General features: G+C 43.7%; 2 protein-coding genes across 2 annotated transcripts; one reads left to right on the forward strand and one right to left on the reverse strand.

Annotated features, from left to right (window-relative positions):
• Nucleotides 1-14,515: 14,515 nt before the first annotated feature.
• Nucleotides 14,516-15,795, reverse strand: LOC138359509 (uncharacterized). Its single transcript, XM_069318843.1, has 2 exons — nucleotides 15,674-15,795; nucleotides 14,516-15,422 (listed from the first exon to the last, which is right to left on the reverse strand). Exons 1-2 carry the CDS (start codon nucleotides 15,793-15,795, stop codon nucleotides 14,516-14,518), a joined length of 1,029 nt encoding a protein of 342 aa, XP_069174944.1.
• Nucleotides 15,796-16,192: 397 nt separating this feature from the next.
• Nucleotides 16,193-17,743, forward strand: LOC138359510 (adhesive plaque matrix protein-like). Its single transcript, XM_069318844.1, has one exon. It carries the CDS (start codon nucleotides 16,193-16,195, stop codon nucleotides 17,741-17,743), a length of 1,551 nt encoding a protein of 516 aa, XP_069174945.1.
• The last annotated feature ends 6,908 nt before the right edge of the window (nucleotides 17,744-24,651 follow it).

A 24,651-nucleotide genomic window follows, 5' to 3' on the forward strand; every position in this document is an offset into this window, starting at 1 on the left:
GCGGGTTGTGTTCCAGGGAAAACTAGTGGGACAAGTTGACCAGACCACACACTAGAAGGTGGAGAGACGACAACGTTTCGGTCCATCCTGGACCATTCACAAATCGATCGACTTGAGAATGGTCCAAGACGGACCGAAACGTCGTCGTCCCTTCAGTTTTTAGTGTGTGGTCTGGTCAACATTCTTCAGCCACGTTATTGTGATTCATCGCCTAGTTGATGTGGTTCTGGGAGTTCTTCTACTCCCCAAGCCCGGCCCGAGGCCAGGCTTGACTTGTGAGAGTTTGGTCCACCAGGCTGTTGCTTGGAGCGGCCCACAGGCCCACATACCCACCACAGCCCGGCCTGCATAGTGGGGCAATACCATGAACAATGGGAAGGAAAAGTTCTCAGCCTACTAACAGGAGTCAGCAGCTCCTGTACCCACCTGAGTAAACAAAAAATATATATTTACAAAAATGTATACAAAAATATACACAAAAATATATAAAAGCGCGAGGAAACACCCTACTAGCAACCTTAGTTCAGCGAGTGTGACAACTGTCACTTATTATGATGACAACGTGACCAACACAAATCAATGTTGCAAAAATCGCTGAAGCAATATACACAGCTGTTGTTAATGTTTTAGATTCAGCTACTGGGAACCAAAAACTGCAATCAGCACGGGCTATGGCGAACCCGTCGTATTCACCTGGCACAAGAGATGGGCCCTCACAGCTAATGAGAAGGATTACAACTAAGAATGCCTGCAGAATAATCAAGGAATATCTAAACAAATATACAGAAGGGGTTTGGGAAGTGGATAATCGAATTTAACTCCAGTATATACAAGGATATGAGATAGGAGACAGGAGAAAGAGATTGCCCGCTGATTAATGTATATAGAAACACTGAGATAAAGACTTCCTGAACAAATAGTCTGGATGTGTCACAAGGGAGAGATTGATTATGTTCTGGAGAGATATATAAGAATTTTGCACCAAGTTTGTAACCACCGGGGAGCCGGTCGGCCGAGCGGACAGTGTAACACTGTAAAAGTGTTTGAGTTAGTTTATTTAAAATATATATAGAGTACATGAGTCACAGACAAGGATCTGAGAGGCGCCAGTTGTCTGCCTGAGATCTCACACCTCAAAGCGTTAATGACCTCAAGTGACCTGAGGTCAGATCATGAGAATTTCACCTTGCTTCCGCTAAGCTCTTAATTGTAGTCTGGTAGCCTTCAAACAAGCCGACGTTTAAGGAGTGGCTTGGTAGTGCCGGAGGCTATCTACTTGTGGGCGGAGTTAGCTACTAGGTTCCCCAATATAAACTCGGAGAGCTATCCAGCAAAGCATTAACAGACAGAACGGCAGTCAGGATTGCAGAGGAGACGGCCCTAGCAGGGAGGCTGTCGGCCGGCAGGGCGGGAGTCTCTGTCAACTACAGACCCCCCCCCCCCCTCTATCCAGCTATAGGCAGAGACACTTGGTGAGTTGAGCAGTAAGGTGACTTGGTCGTGTTTACATATGTTGTGTGAAGATCAGGGGCAGTCAAGTTGTAGGGTTCTCGAATTCTTGGATGATGACTCTCTTTAACATTTTAATTGGATTGCTTATATTATGATACTTAGTATGTGAAATACATGAACTTATTATTTAAATCGTCTTTGTTCCCTAGAGCTTTGAGTTGAGGTGAGAAAGCCTCGGTGATTACTGGTTTCATGATTTAATGAGTACATGTTTGGAGTTGATACATGGTACAGAGGGAACATACTAATAATGAACTCATGATAACATCCTTTGAGAATTTTGTGATACAGGCAAGTTCCATTCCTTGTCTTGTATGTAATGATCATGAATGGATGGTGGCAGCATTTCGTCTTCTACTATCTACTCTTCTACTCCTACTATCTACTCTTCTCCTTCTACCTATCTACTCCTCTCCCTCCACCCCTCTCTAAACTCTCACTTTCAACTAATGACCCTCCTCGCCCCTCCCACCTCTCTCCTCTCTCACCCCAAACCCTCACTAATTACTTCACTATTCATTTCTTTCCTTTCGCTTTCTCTTATACGTTTTGTGGGCATGATTCTGTATTCTAGAGTTCTCTCTAGAGTTTCGGGTAACTGATCAAGTGACGGCGCCTTGTAGTCTTAGCACCTAGGTAGTCAAATACCTAGGTTACAAGGTGCTGAACGAGAGAGGTTGCCTTAGGATCTCTGGAGGTGCTCTAGAATAGTTAGCTAACTGGGGACGGGATAACGGACTAGAGAGAGCTGTTTCCCCGGCCTCGTTAGTTAACTGGGGGGTGGAATAATGGACAAGATAGAGCTATTTCCCCCCACCCCCCGTTACAACAGCACGCTGGTCTTGTGATCCTGTGGTCCTGGGTTCGATCCCAGGCGCCGGCGAGAAACAATGGGCAGAGTTTCTTTCACCCTATGCCCCTGTTACCTAGCAGTAAAATAGGTACCTGGGTGTTAGTCAGCTGTCACGGGCTGCTTCCTGGGGGGTGGAGGCCTGGTCGAGGACCGGGCCGCGGGGACACTAAAAAGCCCCAAAATCATCTCAAGATAACCTCAAGAAGATATGTTCATTTACCTGTCTATGTGTAGCCTCTTTATTGCTACTTATGTCTATGTACTTCCTCTTTATTGCTACTAATGTCTATGTACTTAGTCATGGAAGTATATGTGTATGTGTACTTTTGGCATCACACTGCATGTGTGTACAGGAAGACATGCATAAGTTTATCAACCAGAATGTTCAGTAATATGTTGTATGTGATGTGACCATATACGTGAACATGTTATACTGAACAATACTGAACGGGCTGAGAATAGTTTGACCTACCGCTTCCCTTTCTGTGTATTCCTCAATAAACTTATTTCAAGTTCAATTTGAAGAGAGCAACAGAGCATTAAACAATAAGAAGTTACCGCATAACCAGAGAAGAGAAACCCAGAACACATAATTCCAAGGCCAGACCTGATTGGAGATACATAATATCATTATCGTTATAACTAGGGAATAGAACAACTTTTAGCCAACTGGATAATGAAGCTCTCAAAGCACTCCACCAACGTGAGACCACACTAACATATGCAGCCCCTACATGCCCCTTCTCGTAACTTACTAAATAATACATGTGAGAGTCCTGATATTTGCTATAATATTTGTAGCTAAGATGTCTGGGTGGAGATGCAAGGCCGCTGGAACTGACTACCGCTAAATTGGACAAAAATATATCAGACGTGGGGACATGATCGCGACGTATTTGATTGATAACGTTAGCATTTCCAGAATGGTGGAGCAACAGACCCCTGGATGAGAGTGTGTGATATGAGCCACAGCAACAGGAAGAACAGTTTTCCAGTGAGTGGTAATTAAGTACTTGGAACGAGCAGGGACGGGAGATTGCTAGACTGCCTTGTTGCGTAATTACACAAATAGATATTCTGATCAAGAGGTTTAATTGGGAGTCACATTGTTTAATTGGGAGTCACATTGTTTAATTGGGAGTCACATTGCGCCAGACAATCTCCCACAACAGTAAATTTAAACTCTGTGGTCATTGATTAAGAGGCGAGGCTCAGGAGCTGGAAATCAATCCTCCCCTAAATATACAGTTTAGTGTGTAAAGAATCCCGGATACCAAGATGGCGCTCAACCACACGCTGTCACACTGCACAGAGATGTTAGATCACGCAGACATCTTGTCTGTCTGACCAAGCATATACACACCTCATTACGACTCCTACACCCACACCCTCGTGTCCTGCAGCTCGCCTTCTCCGTCCTACACCTCAGACACACACACACTGAGATACAGCCACACCCTTGTAATCAACAAGACTGTCAGTCACCTCCAATCACGTAAATTGTCAAGAGTGATACTGGTTTATCTTCTCAGTTCAATCACCTTGTTACGCCCACGCTCCCAGGGTGCAGCTTCACCCAGGTTCATCCCACACCACACCTGCCTCCCACGCAGCCTCCTCCTCGACGCTCCCATACACTGTGACGCAGACACAGACTGTGACACAGTAGCTCCTATACATAGCAACAGCGGACTCAGCAGGTGCTCCGGGCAACAGGGTCCTACACACCCCATCATACGTGGCCCTCAGCGTCGCCCTAGCCAGTATCGGCTCCTGGTGCCGCCCAGCAACACCGCCTCTCTTCCCGCCCAGTCGAAATGGGTCATGCAGAGAGCTCCCCGCCCCCCCCCTCCTCCCTCTCCTGCATGTGTGTGCACGCGCGCGTGTGTGTACCCAGCAGAGGCCCGGTGGCAGCGGGGCCCCGGACCAAGCATACGAGCTCTCGGCATGCACTCTCTCGGGTGCATACTTGAAGCGAGTCATTCATTTTCTTCGGGATGGGTGAATATTCTCTCTCTCTCTCTCTCTCTCTCTCTCTCTCTCTCTCTCTCTCTCTCTCTCTCTCTCTCTCTCTCTCTCTCTCTCTCTCTCTCCAGTGAACAGTATTGTAGTGTTCCTAACGCCCGCGGCACACACCAGGTCCGCAGTCACACTGCGTGTGTGACACTTATACAATACTCAGCAGATGTTGTATAACTGTTGCCAAGTGATGAAATAAATTGGCTTGCACAAAAGTTACCGATTTTCAGGCAGCGCGCATGGGCGGGGGGAGGGGGGTGGGGGGCGGTGGTGGCTGCCAGAAGTTGGGGTGAGAGAGGGGGCCGGCGTGGGGGGTCACACGTGTCGGCCCCCACGACGGACCCTCCCTCCCGCGCGGGGGCCCGGCCTCACCGTCCTCCCCCACACACGAAATTGCCTGCACGTGTCAGTTGTGATACTTGGTCTTGCCCCGTCTGCTGGGAGGACCAGCAGTGTGACTCAGCTCCAGCAGACACACGTGGCCCACCACCGTCCTCTCCTCCTCCTCCTTCCCCCCGTCCCTTCATTTTCTGGACAAGCCAGCGGGGTTTCTTCCTATTGGGAGTGTTGTACATGTTGCTTATGGCGGTGTATCCACTCACAGGATGAGTGGCGATGCCCAATACTGTCACTATGGCGGTGTGTCCACTCACAGGATGAGTGGCGCTGCCCAATACTGTCACTATGGCGGTGTGTCCACTCACAGGATGAGTGACACTGCCCAATACTGTCACTATGGCGGTGTGTCCACTCACAGCATGAGTGGCGATACCCAATAAACTCGCCCCTCGGGGCAAAATAAAGAGTTAAACTTTTGTTTAAAAATGTTTATCTGTTTGGTTGTGGTGTTGGGGTCAAGGCCTATCAACATGTCGAGGGTTATGGAACTAAAGGTTACCAAAACTAAACTTTTGGCTGCCCGACACGCTATGCGTGTTAGTAGCTTTGCAAGAATGTAAAAATACCAATCTTATGTAATCTCACCAACTCATTGTACCTTATTGCATATACAAATTATTATTCTTAAGGCCGTGACACCTGAATTAGTGATCAACAAGCAATATACTTATACAATACAACTAAAGTACAATAAATTAGTGTGAATATTCACCAAAACATTGGGTAGACGTAACTCTTGGTTTGTATAGACGCATCAACTGACTTGAGTCAAGTTAAATTGGATTGGGTTGGGTTAGGTTGTTATAGTTCTCCCTCCATTACACGCGCGCTATCGTACGCTCCGTTTTCTATAGAAACCTTGACCCAGTACCGAGTGGTACACTGATCTGACCGACTGTAACTTTGTGCTTACCTCTCCCAGCCTTGTAACACCACCCCGCGTGTAGCGGTACACTGGCACGCTTCTTGTCCTCTAATTGACGCTGTAATACACGCTTGCAATATATATATATATGTCGTACCTAGTAGCCAGAACGCACTTCTCGGCCTAGTATGCAAGGCCCGATTTGCCTAAGAGCCAAGTTTTCCCGAGATAATATATTTTCTCAAATTTTTTCTTATGAAATGATAAAGCTACCCATTTCATTATATATGAGGTCAATTTTTTTTATTGGAGTTAAAATTAACGTAGATATATGACTGAACCTAACCAACCCTACCTAACCTAACCTATCCTATCTTTATAGGTTAGGTTAGGTTAGGTAGCCAAAAAAGTTAGGTTAGGTTAGGTAGGTTAGGTAGTCGAAAAATAATTAATTCATGAAAACTTGGCTTATTAGGCAAATCGGGCGTTGCATAGTAGGCCGAGACGTGCGTTCTGGCTACTAGGTACGACATTATATATATATATATATATATATATATATATATATATATATATATATATATATATATATATATATATATGTATATATATATATATATATATATATATATATATATATATATATATGTATGTATATATATATATATATATATATATATATATATATATATATATATATATATATATATGTATATATATATATATATGTATGTATATATATATATATATATATATATATATGTGACAATGTCAGACCACGAAGGAAAAATGAAACAGGAAATTTCCTTAAGTACTTTCGTATATTAAATACATCTTCAGAAGGTCATTTTACAGATCGAGTGATGGGTATAAATAGGCAGGAGAGAGTGGTGAAGTAAGGTGAGGTACAATACTTGGACAACGCAGAAGGCCCATTGGCCCATCAGATGCACCCAATTGGCCCATCCGATGTAGCCCAATGGCCCATCTGATATAGCAGACATACAAGCATAATACAGGTAATTATAACATAAAGAGGTAAATATATACAATAAATTAGTGAGACAAATGTTTTTCAATGATTCTACTTAAATCGCCCTTTAGCTGATCTATTAGAAATGGATCTAAGTTATATAGACCACTGCTAATATTCAAATTACTTTCTTTGGTGATCTGTATCAAAGCGGATTCAATTATGTTTCTGTTATAGGTGCTTTTACAATTTGTTATTGAAGACGCACTCTCCCAATCAATTTGGTGAGCTTTTTCTGACAAATGCACAAACAAAGCATTAGATAATTGGCCATGTCTTACAGAGTATTTATGTTGCGATATTCTACATTTTAAATCTTTAGATGTTTGCCCGACATAGAACTTATTACATTCCTTACAAGGTATTTTATAAATGACGCAATTATCACTACGAGGGCTGTTCCTTACTAATAGCTTACCAACAGTGTTTTCGTAGCTAAACATTACATCTATATTAAAAAGTTTCAAGGCCTTGACAATATTCTCAAACCCAGAGAAATAAGGTAAACATAACACATTCTTTGGGCGAGTCCTTTCACTGCATACATTATTATAATATGTACGACGAGCTTTGTTACGACAAACTTCCAAAAAATTCAGTGGGTAACAAAGCTTAAGACCAATCGAATCAATATTCTTAAATTCTTCATCTAAGAATTCTGGACTCACAACTCGAAGAGCTCTTAGATACATTGAAGCAAAAATTGACTTTTTTACATTGTATTTATGCCCTGAAAAATAATGAACATAAGATAAATTGTTCGTAGGTTTTCTGTAAACACTAAACTTTAATGAAGAGTTTTCCCTATGAATAAGCACATCTAAGAATGGCAAACATTTATCAATTTCAGTCTCCATAGTAAATTTTATGGAGGTGACTTGGTCACCTCCATAATTTGGCCTTCAGATGCAAACACAGACGAATTTGTAGCCAAACTTAATGACCAAGTCACCTCCATAAAAAATTTACTATGGAGACTGAAATTGATAAATGTTTGCCATTCTTAGATGTGCTTATTCATAGGGAAAACTCTTCATTAAAGTTTAGTGTTTACAGAAAACCTACGAACAATTTATCTTATGTTCATTATTTTTCAGGGCATAAATACAATGTAAAAAAGTCAATTTTTGCTTCAATGTATCTAAGAGCTCTTCGAGTTGTGAGTCCAGAATTCTTAGATGAAGAATTTAAGAATATTGATTCGATTGGTCTTAAGCTTTGTTACCCACTGAATTTTTTGGAAGTTTGTCGTAACAAAGCTCGTCGTACATATTATAATAATGTATGCAGTGAAAGGACTCGCCCAAAGAATGTGTTATGTTTACCTTATTTCTCTGGGTTTGAGAATATTGTCAAGGCCTTGAAACTTTTTAATATAGATGTAATGTTTAGCTACGAAAACACTGTTGGTAAGCTATTAGTAAGGAACAGCCCTCGTAGTGATAATTGCGTCATTTATAAAATACCTTGTAAGGAATGTAATAAGTTCTATGTCGGGCAAACATCTAAAGATTTAAAATGTAGAATATCGCAACATAAATACTCTGTAAGACATGGCCAATTATCTAATGCTTTGTTTGTGCATTTGTCAGAAAAAGCTCACCAAATTGATTGGGAGAGTGCGTCTTCAATAACAAATTGTAAAAGCACCTATAACAGAAACATAATTGAATCCGCTTTGATACAGATCACCAAAGAAAGTAATTTGAATATTAGCAGTGGTCTATATAACTTAGATCCATTTCTAATAGATCAGCTAAAGGGCGATTTAAGTAGAATCATTGAAAAACATTTGTCTCACTAATTTATTGTATATATTTACCTCTTTATGTTATAATTACCTATGTATTATGCTTGTATGTCTGCTATATCAGATGGGCCATTGGGCTACATCGGATGGGCCAATTGGGTGCATCTGATGGGCCAATGGGCCTTCTGCGTTGTCCAAGTATTGTACCTCACCTTACTTCACCACTCTCTCCTGCCTATTTATACCCATCACTCGATCTGTAAAATGACCTTCTGAAGATGTATTTAATATACGAAAGTACTTAAGGAAATTTCCTGTTTCATTTTTCCTTCGTGGTCTGACATTGTCACATTCTTAATCACGTGTTTATTTTCGTGATATACACACATATATATATGTATGTATATATATATATATATATGTATGTATATATATATATATATATATATATATATATATATATATATATATATATATATATATATATATATATATTTATATATATATATATATGCAGCCAAGTACGTGTTGATTATCTGAATGCAAATATAATATGCAAAAATAAATATTTTTTATTTGTCACATTAGCACACACACACACAGTTGGAACTCCCAGGTACCTGGGAGCTAGACAGCTGCTACTGGCTGCCTCCTGGAGAGGTGTGTGTGGTGGGGGGGGGGGTGAAAGAAATCAGTAGGTTGAGAGGCGGGCCCAAAGAGACAAAGCTCAACCCCAGGAAGCAAAACTAGATGAGTACACAAGGCCACGAGGACGACCAGAGAGCAGTAATGGATGCTGAACCAGCCCGCGCTCACAGCCACAACCAAGAGAGAGCAGAGGTGAGGCTGGCAGCGACCAGAGGTAAGCCAAGGGTGAGGCTGGCAGCGACCAGAGGTAAGCCAAGGGTGAGGCTGGCAGCGACCAGAGGTAAGCCAAGGGTGAGGCTGGCAGCGACCAGAGGTAAGCCAAGGGTGAGGCTGGCAGCGACCAGAGGTAAGCCAAGGGTGAGGCTGGCAGCGACCAGAGGTAAGCCAAGGGTGAGGCTGGCAGCGACCAGAATCTCTGAACCTAAACGCTTCCCTCACAGCCACTTCAGAAGAACGTTCCCTGTAAAGAAAGAGAAAATAACCTAAGAGTCAGGGATAAAATCCCCTGATAAGGGAAAGTGAAGATCAACTGACATTTTCCACAGGAAGGCTTGAAAATAGAGCAAGCTGAACTGAGAGAGGAGAGGAGGACGAGGAGCAGGAGAAGGAGAAGAAGGAGAGGAAAGGAGGAGGAGCGAAGCAGTGTACGTCAACCCGTCCTCTTAAAAATAACGTCACTTTCCGCTCGTATGCGCGCTATGGCCAAATTTGGACGTAATTTTAAATGAAATCGACTCACAAAAGTGACGTACTGTTCCGTTTTCTGTTTGAGTCGTCCGGCTTACTCGGCAAGCTTAGAAAAGGAAACTTTCCATTAACGTTTTTCATACCGTTTTGAAACTTTATACGTTACTCTGAGCATCAATGAAGAACTTTGACATTACCAGAGACAAGGAAACAGTTACATGACGAAGACCATATAAGACCAGACGAAGCTTTCACTCTGAATACAAAGGACCTGAAGCCATTAATGCGGCTCCTCGCGGCGCTCTGTTTCCCAGCACGGGCTCCTCTTGAGCTCCTCGAGAGCTCCGAGTTACGACCACAAAATGCACACCTTTATTAAATGCCGTCCAGGCGCCTGTACCAAAAATATAACTTTTTCGGTGTAAAGTTATGTTCTTTCTGCTCCGTTAGAGTTCCCTTCTTTACCCCCCTTAGAGTTAGTTCTTCAGCCGTACGAGCCGGCCGTCATCCTGCCCACCTCTTCCCACGGGCCTTCCCTTAAGGCCGACCAGGAGGCCTGGTCGACGACCGGGCCGCGGGGACGCTAAGCCCCGGAAGCACCTCAAGGTAAGGCCCTTAACGTACACATCACAATAAACTAAGTCTCCCCTCACATAAATCGACGTTTTCTATGCACCGGCAGGTTGCTTAGAGAAGCATTCCTGCATTGTAAAGTATGTGTTCTTACCCGGGTAGGACAGAAACGGTTGGGCACGTATCCTTGACCTAGGAAAGGCACCCAGGAGTTAGGTAGCTGTTGTGGGTGGCATCCTGAGGAGGGTCACTATGGCCTCGAAAATATGTATTATTTCACCCAGCTTCTTGAAATGATGGTATTTATGTAACTATGTGGGGCGGAGCTAATATGTAGTATGGAACCCCAGTGAGCGCTAATTATGTACTTTTTATAGAGTCTGGAAAAATGAAACTAAAAATCAAACTTAAATATTCCTAGTGCCTAATATAGCACATATATGTTCTATATTAGTCCTCAGATAGAGTATATTAGGCCTACGATAGTTAGGTTAGTGTCCGTTTGTCATATAAGCAACACATATACAACACATATACAACACTTGCAGGTCTCGCCTCTCAACTGTCAATCAACTGGTGTACAGATTCCTGAGCCTACTGGGCTCTATCATATCTACACTTGAAACTGTGTATGGAGTCAGCCTCCACCACATCACTGCCTAATGCATTCCATTTATTAACTACTCTGACACTGAAAAAAATTCTTTCTTTTTCATTTGTGTCGTTTGTGAAGTTTTGAGTCGCAAGCTCTCTGGAAGATGCGGTATATCCAGGTCTGATGTTATTGTTGTTTAAGATTCGCTACTTGAAACAAAAAGTTCCAAGTAGCACGGGCTATGGTGAGCCCGTAGTGGACTAGGTCTGATGAACCAACCCGTCCTCCTAATAGAACGTCCCATTTGGACCTAAGGCCAAAAATCGTCGTACTAGAAAATGGCAGCGGCTCGCGAATTTGACATACTGTCCCGTTTTCTGTTTTTGGATCCTCTGGTAGGTTAGGATAAAGGCCACGCTAGTACGACAGTTTATTGACGTTGGGGGAACCATAGGAGGACGGGCTGGATATGAGCACACTCACTCACCCCTCACAAGCAGAAGCAAAAAAAAAATACCATTAAGCAACCGTAGTTCTCCCTACACACCTGCAGGCTAAGTGCTGCAGGTGTGTAGAGCTACTGTAGGAATAATCGCGGGTGAACTCAGGCTAGTGGGACGGTGTTAAATATAATTTATTACGTAAATATACCGAATTTTACTACCACTGTGGCGAATCCTAAAGGCATAAAATAATATACCTTAATTATCATCTCGAAATTACGGGCTATTCATGCCCGTGCCACCTCAGGGCGGCTTAATCTTCATCAATCATCAATCTCTCCGAAATAAAAAAAGAAACACCACCAACGAGTTAAAAATCCCTAAATGGGCTCTCTCTTCCCCCAATTAGGCTATGGCCACAAATACAGCGAGTGTATTACATAAAATACAATATAAGCGTGTAGTATAATTCAACACACTAATGAGCAGCGCTGATTTATTGACCAGACCACACACTAGAAGGTGAAGGGACGACGACGTGTCGGTCCGTCCTGGACCATTCTTAAGCCGATTGAGAATGGTCGATTTTTTTAGCTGATTTTTGTTTTGTTTTTGCTGTGAATGTCAAACGTGGTAATTATCCGTCAGTAATGGCTGAGGTCGTGGCTGGTACAGTGTAATACAGCACTCGGGTACAGTAGACGGCACGCGGGACCATTAGTGACCAGTTACAGAGCAACATTTAATGCAACAAGAGGCTTGTTGAGGTGAACTGTTCTCATCAGTGTTCTCCTTATCTCTCCTGTGACCAATAGATAAGCAGCTGGGTTAAGCCTTGCCATTATCTCTCCAACTATATATATATATATATATATATATATATATATATATATATATATATATATATATATATATATATATATATATATATATATATATGTCGTACCTAGTAGCCAGAACGCACTTCTCAGCCTACTATACAAGGCCCGATTTGCCTAATAAGCCAAGTTTTCATGAATTAATTGGTTTTCGACTACCTAACCTACCTAACCTAACCTAACCTAACTTTTTCGGCTACCTAACCTAACCTAACCTATAAATATAGGTTAGGTTAGGTTAGGTAGGATTGGTTAGCTTCGGTCATATATCTACGTTAATTTTAACTCCAATTAATAAAAATTGACCTCATACATAATGAAATGGGTAGCTTTATCATTTCATAAGAAAAAAATTAGAGAAAATATATTAATTCAGGAAAACTTGGCTTATTAGGCAAATCGGGTCTTGCATAGTAGGCCAAAAAGTGCGTTCTGGCTACTAGGTACGACATATATATATATATATATATATATATATATATATATATATATATATATATATATATATATATATATATATATATATATGTGTGTGTGTGTGTGTGTAGAATATATATATATTGAGCTTCTCCTCAAGCTCTTCTCTCCCCCAGCGGGTAATACTCTTCTTTATGTGACTGTATGTATGTAATCTGAGCGAGGAACAAGCTGGCTCTCAACAGATACGGACAATATATACTGATGAGCCGGACAAACTTGTATTGACTGGGCTCAGAATGTTATCTCGTGAAAATAGCACGGAAAGTAAACTTCTTTTATTACTTTAATCCCAAGAGAAGAATATTTTTCACAACCAGACAATGGCCATCTATTCACCGACATTTAGAGGTCAGGACCTCATGTGTGGCACTCCAGCTGGCGCTGGATAACTCATTCGTCGGGTCCTGACTCTGTTAATCAATAATTCCTTGGCGCAGATAATGTCACTTGAAATTTCCACTCTCCAACACTGTCTGCGGTGGGAGAGAGTGATACTGTCCTCACATCTGAATCTGTATGATGGTACAACATGGTTGCAGGTGGCAATCCCAATCATTATAGACAAAGAGGAGGTGGCCGTGGGGGAGAATCGGTAATAGCGAGAATCCGTCTTGGATACAAATATCTATGGAGATTCAGAATGGAAATAACAGTTGAGCAGAGGAGTTGCAGAATCTGTGGTGAGAGTGACGGACACCGCCTTGACCACTATCTACGAGACTGTGGACATCTGAGAGACATTAGAAATATGCGTAGAATAATAAACCCCCATATTGTTTGAGTTGGGAGAATACCATTTGTCAAATATAGATACTGTTATTAAAAGATTCCCCCATTTTGCATCCGTAAGATGATGTAAGATTTTAAGGGTTGACGAATGTTAATCTTCTTGTTTGAGAAGTTGTTCACTTGAGACAGTTAAGCAAGTCCCAGCTGTGTCTGGGTACAAGTGACAGAATGAACAACCCAGCGGGTTTTCTTCCTATTGGGGACAGCTGTACATGCTGCTATGGCGGTGTGTCCACTCACAGGATGAGTGGCGCTGCCCAATACTGTCAATATGGCGGTGTGTCCACTCACAGGATGAGTGGCGCTGCCCAATACTGTCACTATGGCGGTGTGTCCACTCACAGGATGAGTGGCGGTGCCCAATACTGTCACTATGGCGGTGTGTCCACTCACAGGATGAGTGACGCTGCCCAATACTGTCACTATGGCGGTGTGTGCACTCACAGGATGGGTGGCGCTGCCCAATACTGTCACTATGGCGGTGTGTGCACTCGCAGGATGAGTGACGCTGCCCAATACTGTCACTATGGCGGTGTGTGCACTCACAGGATGGGTGGCGCTGCCCAATACTGTCACTATGGCGGTGTGTGCACTCGCAGGATGAGTGACGCTGCCCAATACTGTCACTATGGCGGTGTGTCCACTCGCAGGATGAGTGGCGCTGCCCAATACTGTCACTATGGCGGTGTGTCCACTCGCAGGATGAGTGGCGCTGCCCAATACTGTCACTATGGCGGTGTGTGCACTCGCAGGATGAGTGACGCTGCCCAATACTGTCACTATGGCGGTGTGTCCACTCACAGGATGAGTGGCGCTGCCCAATACTGTCACTATGGCGGTGTGTGCACTCGCAGGATGAGTGACGCTGCCCAATAAACTCGCCCCTCGGGGTAAAATTAAACAAAAATTTACCTATTCCTTCAACTGCGAGTCCTCTGAGGTGGGCTTTCCTGTGTCTTACTGGCTGCGGATGGCTAAGTCCTTCTCTCCCTCAATGGTCAGAGTTTGACCAGTCGCTACTAATGCACTGGTCTCCTCTTCTGCTGTATTGGCGTTGTTTTAAATTCAGCTCTAAAAAGTTCCGGGTAGGGCTTGGGGCGAGGCAGGGCTTGGGGCAAGGTAGGGCTTGGGGCGAGGCAGGGCTTGGGGCGAGGTAGGGCTTGGAGCGAGGCAGGGCTTGGGGCGAGGTAGGGCTTGGGTCGAGGCAGGGCTTGGGGCGAGGTAGGGCTTGGGGCGAGGCAGGGCTTGGGGCGAGGTAGGGCTTGGAGCGAGGCAGGGCTTGGGGCGAGGTAAGGGCTTGGGGCGAGGCAGGGCTTGGGGCGAGGCAGGGCTTGGGGCGAGGTAGGGCTTGGGGCGAGGCAGGGCTTGGGGCGAGGTAGGGCTTGGAGCGAGGCAGGGCTTGGGGCGAGGTAGGGCTTGGGTCGAGGCAGGGCTTGGGGCGAGGTAGGGCTTGGTGCGAGGCAAGGGCTTGGGGCGAGGTAGGGCTTGGAGCGAGGCAGGGCTTGTGGCGAGGTAGGGCTTGGGGCGAGGCAGGGCTTGGGGCGAGGCAGGGCTTGGGGCGAGGCAGGGCTTGGGGCGAGGTAGGGCTTGGGGCGAGGCAGGGCTTGGGGCGAGGTAGGGCTTGGAGCGAGGCAGGGCTTGGGGCGAGGTAGGGCTTGGGGCGAGGTAGGGCTTGGGGCGAGGCAGGGCTTGGGGCGAGGTAGGGCTTGGGGCGAGGCAGGACTTGGGGCGAGGCAGGGCTTGGGGCGAGGCAGGGCTTGGGGCGAGGTAGGGCTTGGGGCGAGGTAGGGCTTGGGGCGAGGCAGGGCTTGGGGCGAGGTAGGGCCTTGGAGCGAGGCAGGGCTTGGGGCGAGGCAGGGCTTGGGGCGAGGTAGGGTTTGGGGCGAGGCAGGACAAGCCTTGGGGTGAGGTAGGGTTTGGGGTGGTGCGGGGCAGGGCTTAGGGCGGGGCGAGGAGAGACACCTGCTGGAGCCTCAGGGGGGAGGGGGGGGGGCGTGACAGCAGCAGTTGCTAAGCGCAAGGCCTGAACCAACCCGGGTCTCCTCCTCTAGTCAATACCGTGTCTTCCGGCGCTGGCACTATAGTCCCATATCCTGGCATTAGTTCTGTACCTGGCAATAGAACCCCATACTTGGCTTTAATATCATACCTGATCATAGAGTCATACATGGCACTAATGCCATACGTGGCCCTAGTTCCATACGGATAATCCCACAAGTGACAGACAGTGACATACCTGGCTCTAGTTTCATGCTCAGCAGATAGTGCCATACCTGCACTAGGAAGGGGAGCAGGGGGAGGGGATGGGCGAGGTTAAAAGATTTGTCTACCTATTTAACGCATTACTAAACACTGTCAAGAGCATATAAGGATCACCATGACTAACTTAGACGTGACAAAATATTATATGACTCGCCTCAGTAAACATCTCACTGTTCTTGATGTGTTACAAATATTCTTTGAATAACAGAATCAAATGAACATTCACTGAATATATCTCACTTTATAATTATACAGTCGTTAATGAATAATTAGTGCAAGGATGACAAGTTTTAATTACTATTATAAATTGATTTTTTTAACATTATCAAAATTTTAAAAAATGTAAAAATAAACACAGGGAGAAACATTTCCCTAAAGACTATTTATACAGCGTCAGGCAGAAGCTATGGCCAGCTATATGGCCAGCTATATGGCTAGCTATATGGCCAGCTATATGGCCAGCTATAAGGCCAGCTATATGGCTAGCTATATGGCCAGCTATATGGCCAGCTATATGGCCAGCTATATGGCTAGCTATATGGCTAGCTATATGGCCAGCTATATGGCCAGCTATATGGCCAGCTATATGGCCAGCTATATGGCCAGCTATATGGCCAGCTATATGGCTAGCTATATGGCCAGCTATATGGCCAGCTATATGGCCAGCTATATGGCCAGCTATATGGCCAGCTATAAGGCCAGCTATATGGCCAGTTATAAGGCCAGCTATATGGCCAGCTATATGGCTAGCTATATGGCCAGCTATATGGCCAGCTATATGGCTAGCTATATGGCTAGCTATAAGGCCAGCTATATGGCCAGTTATATGGCCAGCTATATGGCCAGCTATATGGCCAGCTATATGGCTAGCTATATGGCTAGCTATATGGCCAGCTATATGGCCAGCTATATGGCCAGCTATATGGCCAGCTATATGGCTAGCTATATGGCTAGCTATATGGCCAGCTATATGGCCAGCTATATGGCCAGCTATAAGGCCAGTTATATGGCCAGTTATATGGCCAGCTATAAGGCCAGCTATAAGGCCAGTTATATGGCCAGTTATATGGCCAGTTATATGGCCAGCTATATGGCTAGCTATATGGCTAGCTATATGGCCAGCTATAAGGCCAGCTATATGGCTAGCTATATGGCCAGCTATAAGGCCAGTTATATGGCCAGCTATATGGCTAGCTATAAGGCCAGTTATATGGCCAGTTATATGGCCACCTATATGGCCAGTTATATGGCCAGCTATATGACCAGCTATAAGGCCAGCTATATGGCCAGCTATATGGCCAGTTATAAGGTCAGCTATAAGGCCAGCTATATGGCCAGCTATATGGCCAGTTATGTGGCCAGTTATAAGGCCAGCTATATGGCCAGCTATATGACCAGCTATAAGGCCAGCTATATGGCCAGCTATATGGCCAGCTATATGGCCAGTTATAAGGCCAGCTATAAGGCCAGCTATATGGCCAGCTATAAGGCCAGCTATATGGCCAGCTATAAGGCCAGCTATATGGCCAGCTATATGGCCAGCTATAAGGCCAGCTATATGGCCAGCTATAAGGCCAGCTATATGGCCAGTTATATGGCCAGTTATGTGGCCAGTTATATGGCCAGCTATAAGGCCAGCTATATGGCCAGCTATATGGCCAGTTATATGGCCAGTTATGTGGCCAGTTATATGGCCAGCTATATGGCCAGCTATATGGCCAGCTATAAGGCCAGCTATAAGGCCAGTTATATGGCCAGTTATATGGCCAGCTATAAGGCCAGTTATATGGCCAGTTATGTGGCCAGTTATATGGCCAGCTATATGGCCAGCTATATGGCCAGCTATAAGGCCAGCTATATGGCCAGCTATAAGGCCAGCTATATGGCCAGCTATAAGGCCAGCTATATAGCCTGGTATAGCCTTAACCAGCTATTCTTAACATCATCCTCTATATAGCCTTTAACCAGCTGTCACGAATGACACTTGACCATTCCTACAAAAATGCTGCCCATCAGATTGGACTCACCTCCAAGGTACAATCACCAATCAACATAGCTAACTAGTAGCCATTCTGGCGCGGAGGACAGCTTGGGGTTCACATAAAAGGGATTAGGAAAGCAAATTGAATGGAAAGCTAAAGATGACAAAAAATATTCCTATTGACTGTTGACCAATGACATATACTGGAATAACAGCCATAATAATTAAGGAAAATGCATAAGGCTTATTAGCCCATACGTGGCAACTCATATTTATATGTCTAACCTACGCTTGAAACAATCAAGCGACTACACTTCTATTATGTTATCCGGTAATTGGTTCAACAAATCAACAACCTTGTTTTCAAAACCGGTATTTACCCAGGTCTTTTTGAAATTTAATCCTATTCTATTTATTTATATTCACACCTTCCAGTTCAATCATGTGTTGCAATACTTAAATTCTTATTTACGTCCCGTGTAATATTTTACTTTATATCCGTTTAACATTTCATTTACATCAGTGATTCATTTCATTTCTTTATTATGCACCCCATACCCATCCCGTGGGCGGTGGTGGAAAGGGTTACAGAGGCACGTAATGGGTTCAGGATCTGAACCCCAGAGTTCATTTAGTTAAGCAGGTGGCAATCTCTTGAAGCTCGTTACATAGTTGTTAATATTACACACACATGTACATAATATATTATATATATATATATATATATATATATATATATATATATATATATATATATATATATATATATATATATATATATATATACAACTGAATCAATCTGGTGAGATGAGGTGCGCAAGCTGGACGCCCGGGATGCAGACAGTTAGACTAGTAGACAGTTGAACAGGTAGACAGTCGGACTGGTAGACAGCCGGACAGGTAGACAGTTGGACAGGTAGACAGTTGGACAGGTAGACAGTCGGACAGGTAGACAGTCGGACAGGTAGACAGTCGGACAGGTAGACAGTCGGACAGGTAGACAGTTGGACAGGTAGACAGTTGGACAGGTAGACAGTCGGACAGGTAGACAGTTGGACAGGTAGACAGTTGGACAGGTAGACACAGCTCGCACCGTCTGGCTCACCGTCTGGCTCCCATTGGGTGAAGAAAACTTTCCTCAAGTCATCCCTCACCTACATGTTGCTTCATTTTCATGTATGTGTGGTTTGCGTATGTAATCTTCAGCCACGTTGTTGTGATATGTTTGGGTAATCCCTTCTTGCTCTTTACATCCCACCGTGAGCAGTCCGCGTGGTCCGCAGTCCGCGTGGTCCATGGAAACGGACACCTGGTTGGCGTCACGTAACGGGCTCACCATAGCCCGTGTTACTTGGAACGTTTTGTTCCAGGTAGCAAATCTTTAACAACATCAAACGGTTGTCGTACCCCGTCACCATAGCGTGAACCATGGGACAGTGCTCCTGTTCCGTGGGCTGCCAAGTTCATATTTTTTCTACTTCTGAATGTCAGGCACGTTTCATGTGATTGCAGTCCCTGTGTGGCACAGGCAATGTCGCCATCACACGTGGCAACCATCCGGATGAGACTCCGCTGGTGGCCATGCTGGGCATTATGCAGGTGCATGGGACGTTTGAACCTGTCAACTTTTTCCTGGCAGCTGATGCAAGTGATGTCAGATCCACTGGTGGCGGCTTGCTAATGAGGACTCCTGAGAAGTTGTTAACCTTCGTCGCGCCACTTGAAGGCAGCTTCTGAATGGAATCGAAATAGCTCCATCTTGTTACATTTTATGCGAAAAACGCTCTGCCAATTTTCTGTGATGACATATTTAGCTATCACTTTTCTGCAGCTTTATTTCGCATGTTTCGCCTTTTCTGTGCCTTTCAGAGCGTCCTTAGTGTTGGTGTTCCACACGAATATAAGCGTGGCGTATCCAAAAGTTTTGTTGGCAGGTAATGCATGCAAATCTAACTGACATTCTCATCAAAGCCCTTGCTAGCAACTGGCTTCAACATTTAGATGATGAACTAGACCTCTTCAAGAACTATTTAGATTGCAATAGGATCGTAATGCTGGACCAATAAAAGGTCTTCCAGGCAGGTAATGAAATCACTCTCAGTACCGACACTGCGATTTCCTCCGCCAGAAATACTGGAGGACATTTTTGGTTCTGGTAGAGAAAGAAGAATGCAAGAGATCCGCCCCTCTCCCCTCAATAGGCAACTAATGTACAGCCACCAGAAGATTCCAACTTCATTCCTCAGGAAGGCCAGTTGGTGCTCTCCTTTGCTCGAGTCTTCAGGCTCGTGATTTCAAACACCTTCAGGTTATTGCGACGAATAACATCGCCAAAAGGCCGTGATAGTTGTACCAAAAAATTCTATAGAAAGTTTCTGGCTAATCCTCTTCATTTTCCGAGCAGTTTCGCCGGCTACAAGTCCGGCAACATCCTTTGTGTTGAGGACTATTAGGTCAAAACTTTCTTTCTCGAAAGGCTAAGTAATGTCTTTTTTATCAAGCCGGGGAGTATGCTAATATCTTTGACACATACAGACTGCGAATTGGTGTGTCTCTAGGCGGTACTACACGCTGTCTTTGCGCATCTTAGGACTTCTGTCGCCGCCAGCCAACCACAACAGCCACATATGTTGTCATTCTTTGGAGAAGAGCGATGAGCCATGAAGCTTGGACTGAGCTCACCCCCGGGTCCCTCACCAGGTCCTCAGTTCATATTGAACACCTCGTGAGTAGAACTAATGATGCACGACGGGGAAGGACCTGGTGGCAGATTACGGTGAAGGCTTCAAATGTTTTAGTGTGTGCCTCACTCCTCATACTTATACACTGTGGCATCTCATGTGATACACACCAAGCGCTACTGACACCTGCAGGGGTGAGCTCTACACCCACGATAAAGACGTCAGCTCCTATTGTTGGTGTCCATATCGATAATTACTTAATACTTAAACAGCCACTCCTCCTCACCCCAAGTCTGCTAGACTTCAAGTCCTCAGTACCACCAATTACAATTCTTTCTTTCCATATCATATGTCGGAAAATCCGACACCATTTAATAATCATACAGATAATAGCTGTATTGTATAAACAAGTTACCCATAGAAAACGTAACTTGTAGTGGAATTACCGTCTAAAGAAAACGGGATATCATCACCACATACTATTATATTCTCCACCTATTATGGTGGGAATTATTCTTAAATACATTAGTCTTTGGACTTTACCATCAGAAAAACATCTCATATAAATTAACTTAATTATCAGTATTAAAGTAGAGTAAATGTGACCCTTCTATCACTTTCTGAAATCTGGACAATGTAAGCCAGGCGTCAGTGAGGAAGGAGGGGCAGCCATTGTTGTGTCACATCCGAGACGCGTGGAGCAAATTCGGCTCCTATCATATCTGGACAATGTCGGCCAGGCGTCAATAGTATGGAGTGTTAGTCGCAGCCATTGTTGAGACTAGACCAGAGGCTCACACGGGAGCAAATTCGGCTCCTGTTAATTTACTTGGACGTAGTGTTATGGAAACCAGAAGTGTACCATTATCATCACGCTGTCTACAAATCAAGTTAAGTGTTCTTTCCGAAACCCATTATCTTTCATTTATGGCCATTAATGTCATTATATAGGGTGACCGGTTAGAGCACGTGGAAGCCTCAAACTAAAGGTAATTAAGCCAGGTCTTCAATGTTCCATGTACAGTTTTCTCTGATATAGCTTGTCATATATAGAATCTGGCTTTACAGCTAGCGCCCTTTTGACAGGTCAAGACGAGGAAGCAAGATTTTGTGCACCAGTTACTGGGTGATGGAAGCTACCTCAAAGAGGATAATTTGGTGTCTACACCCTAGTTATACCTGGTGGACTAACCTGCTGTACTATAAGATAAGGAACCTTTTCAATGTATGTAGTCTATTCCTGTAGTTTGATTGGCTGCATATATATAAACTAATAAACCCCCCCTAATGTGTAGAGGATCGATTTGTGAGATTGAGATTATTGCAGAAATACAGTCCACTTATCATTATACAAATTGCTATCGAAGTATATAAATTAACGTAAATATAAATTCATATAAATATAAATCTCACAGGTCGGTTCCCACATTATTTGGTCATCTTCGAACCGGATGACGGATTATTTGATCCTTTGAACCCACATTTGGTCATCTTAGTACCGGATGAACCAGTTAACCAGTGGATTCATTAAATATACTAGTGCAGTGTGATTTAAACAAAGCCAGTCAAGACGGCGGCGTTGCCTCAAGCCAGTTCACGAGCCCCCCTCAACTGAGTTCAGCTTCGTCAGCGGTTTCATGTACACCACCAGATTTGGTGGCGTGTTATTCTGTGAAATGACAGCGCTAATATAGAAGCCAGCCAAATTAGTGACTGTGTCGCGAGATTGTTCACGGATTTCGTGGTGTTACATTTCGCGAGAGATTATCTACGAATTTTGTGGAGTTTATTTCGCGAGGTCACTAATAATATTTAATACTTCTTGATAATATTAGAAGTTTCATAGAGGCTAATTAAGAGGCTATTATCAATAATTGTGTATATTATTTCTCCAAAATAGAGAATTATTTAATATATATTGCACTAGTGATCACAGTATAATATTTACTAATTGCCAACCCACAACAGGGTAGGATATGACTAGTTGAACTATTATTGCTCATCCTAGTCCCATTATTACCATAGTCAGTTGTACTATATTGATTAACCTAATACCATTAATGAATGGTCCAGACCCTATTTTGGGTGTAATTTTTATCAACTCGAATTGAGTTGTATATATAATAATTTACTTATGATCATTACACCTTTGAGTGATTAATTAGTGTCTCTACCATCCTAGGGTGATATAGAAGAGCTAACCTAAAGGTACTTCCAGTGACACTGGTTTATCACTCAAATCATTAGTGTGTATGATTGTATATATATAATGTGTATTAATTTTAAGTGCTAACCTCTAGTAGAGGTAGGATTATTGCCTAGTGAGTTCAGAATTTACCCTAGGCTACCATTAGTGTTTGTTCAGTATTATGAGCAGCCCAAGTACAAGTCCCACAAGGCTTCACCAACGAGCCAGTATGGATAATGCAGGGAGAATGAAAAGAACCCTTGCAGGTCTTAAAGGCCACTTAACAAGACAGATCAAGAAATGTGAAGATTTGTCACAACAATCTCAAGTTGATTATGCTGACCTGGAAAGCTATTATCAAGCAGCTGCAGGTAAATTTGAGCAAATCAAATGTCAAATAGCAACATATGTGGCTGAACTTGCCAACACCAATTTATCAGAAACAGAAATAGACGACATTATGGTTGCTCTTGCGAATTATGAAAATCACACTCAGGCCACGTTACAGCCTTATGTCAAATTAATTGCCCAGAACAAGGCAACAGCAACAACAACAACAGTTGCATCTAATACGAGTCAAGCAGAAGCTCGACTCCCTCCAATTAATTTACCCACTTTCTCAGGAAAAGATGAGGAAGATTGGGACGAATTTTGGAACAAATTCGTTGACCTTGTAGACTCAAAACAATCTTTACCAAAGAGTAGTAAATTCTCTTATTTGCAAGGCCAATTATCAGGTGAGGCTAAAACAGTAGTATCCCATCTGAGATTAACTAATGACGGCTATGATCTGGCAGTAAAATTCCTCAAGGATAATTATGCTGATCCAGAAGTAAGAACATCACATTTAGTTCATGAGCTGTTGCATTTACCCCCACCGGAGGCTTCAGCTGATTCACTCCAAGTCTTCAAGCTGGAGGTAGAATCATTGATCAATGCCCTCAGCCTGACAGCAGATACAAACGGGGCTGAGTGGGTTTTGAAAATAATTGTCCAGGAGAAAATACCTAGGGACATATTGAGACAAATGAGTGCTCATTACAATAAAAGCATCTTATCCATGAATTAAATATCTGAAGGTTTAAAGTCAGTAGTTCATCAATTACGAACACATGACAAATTAAAACCACCAAGTAAACCCTCAGAAACCAATAATAGTAAACCACAGAGTACCAAAGGTACTCCAAATCAATCTAGACAATATAATTCAACACCAAAGTGGAACAGTAGCAGTGTGGGCGTATATGCAGTGGGACCCTCCAAGCCTATAGTTACTGTGTCACCCAAGAACGTGACACCAAAGGGTACTGGAAACTATGGAACATGTTTGTTCTGCAATGAGAAACATTCAACATACCGTTGTGCTAATTATCCAACCAGAGACACTCGTATGGAGCGACTCCAGGAATTAGGGAGATGTGCAAGGTGTCTCAAGTCACACAACATAGACTATTGTGATACCCAATTCAACACCTGCAACAGGTGTAGAAGAGGCAGACACCATGCAGCACTGTGCAAATATACGAAATTAACGTATTCAAGACCCAAGGTGGAAGATAGCATTCCCACCACAGTACAGTACTGCAAGGTGCAACAAACAAAGAGTGTCCAATCGGCAAAGTCTAAAGGTAATACGACTTTGCCTACTGCCCAAATTACCATCCTGAATAAGAGGGCCAAGGTCCATACCCGTGGGTTGTTTGGCCAAGGATCCCAGAGAACATATATCACTAAAAAGTTGGCAGATGAACTACAATTAAGGCCTGTAGCCCAGACGTCATTCAACATCTCAGGGTTTGTAACAGATGCAGGACCTCAAGTCTACCAGGTGGTACAACCATCAGTACGCTTAGGCAGGTACGTCTGTCGAGTACAAGCCATTGTGGTGGACAAAATACCAGTAGACCTACAAGTTCAAGGTCTGAGAGCAACAGCCAAATTCCTGAGAAATAGAGGAATAAAATTGGCAGATAATATTAAGTCTGATCACCTCACCGACTTCGGTCTCCTTGTTG

Source organism: Procambarus clarkii, chromosome 91, assembly GCF_040958095.1.
Source record: "Procambarus clarkii isolate CNS0578487 chromosome 91, FALCON_Pclarkii_2.0, whole genome shotgun sequence".
NCBI classification, from domain to species: Eukaryota; Metazoa; Arthropoda; class Malacostraca; order Decapoda; family Cambaridae; genus Procambarus; species Procambarus clarkii.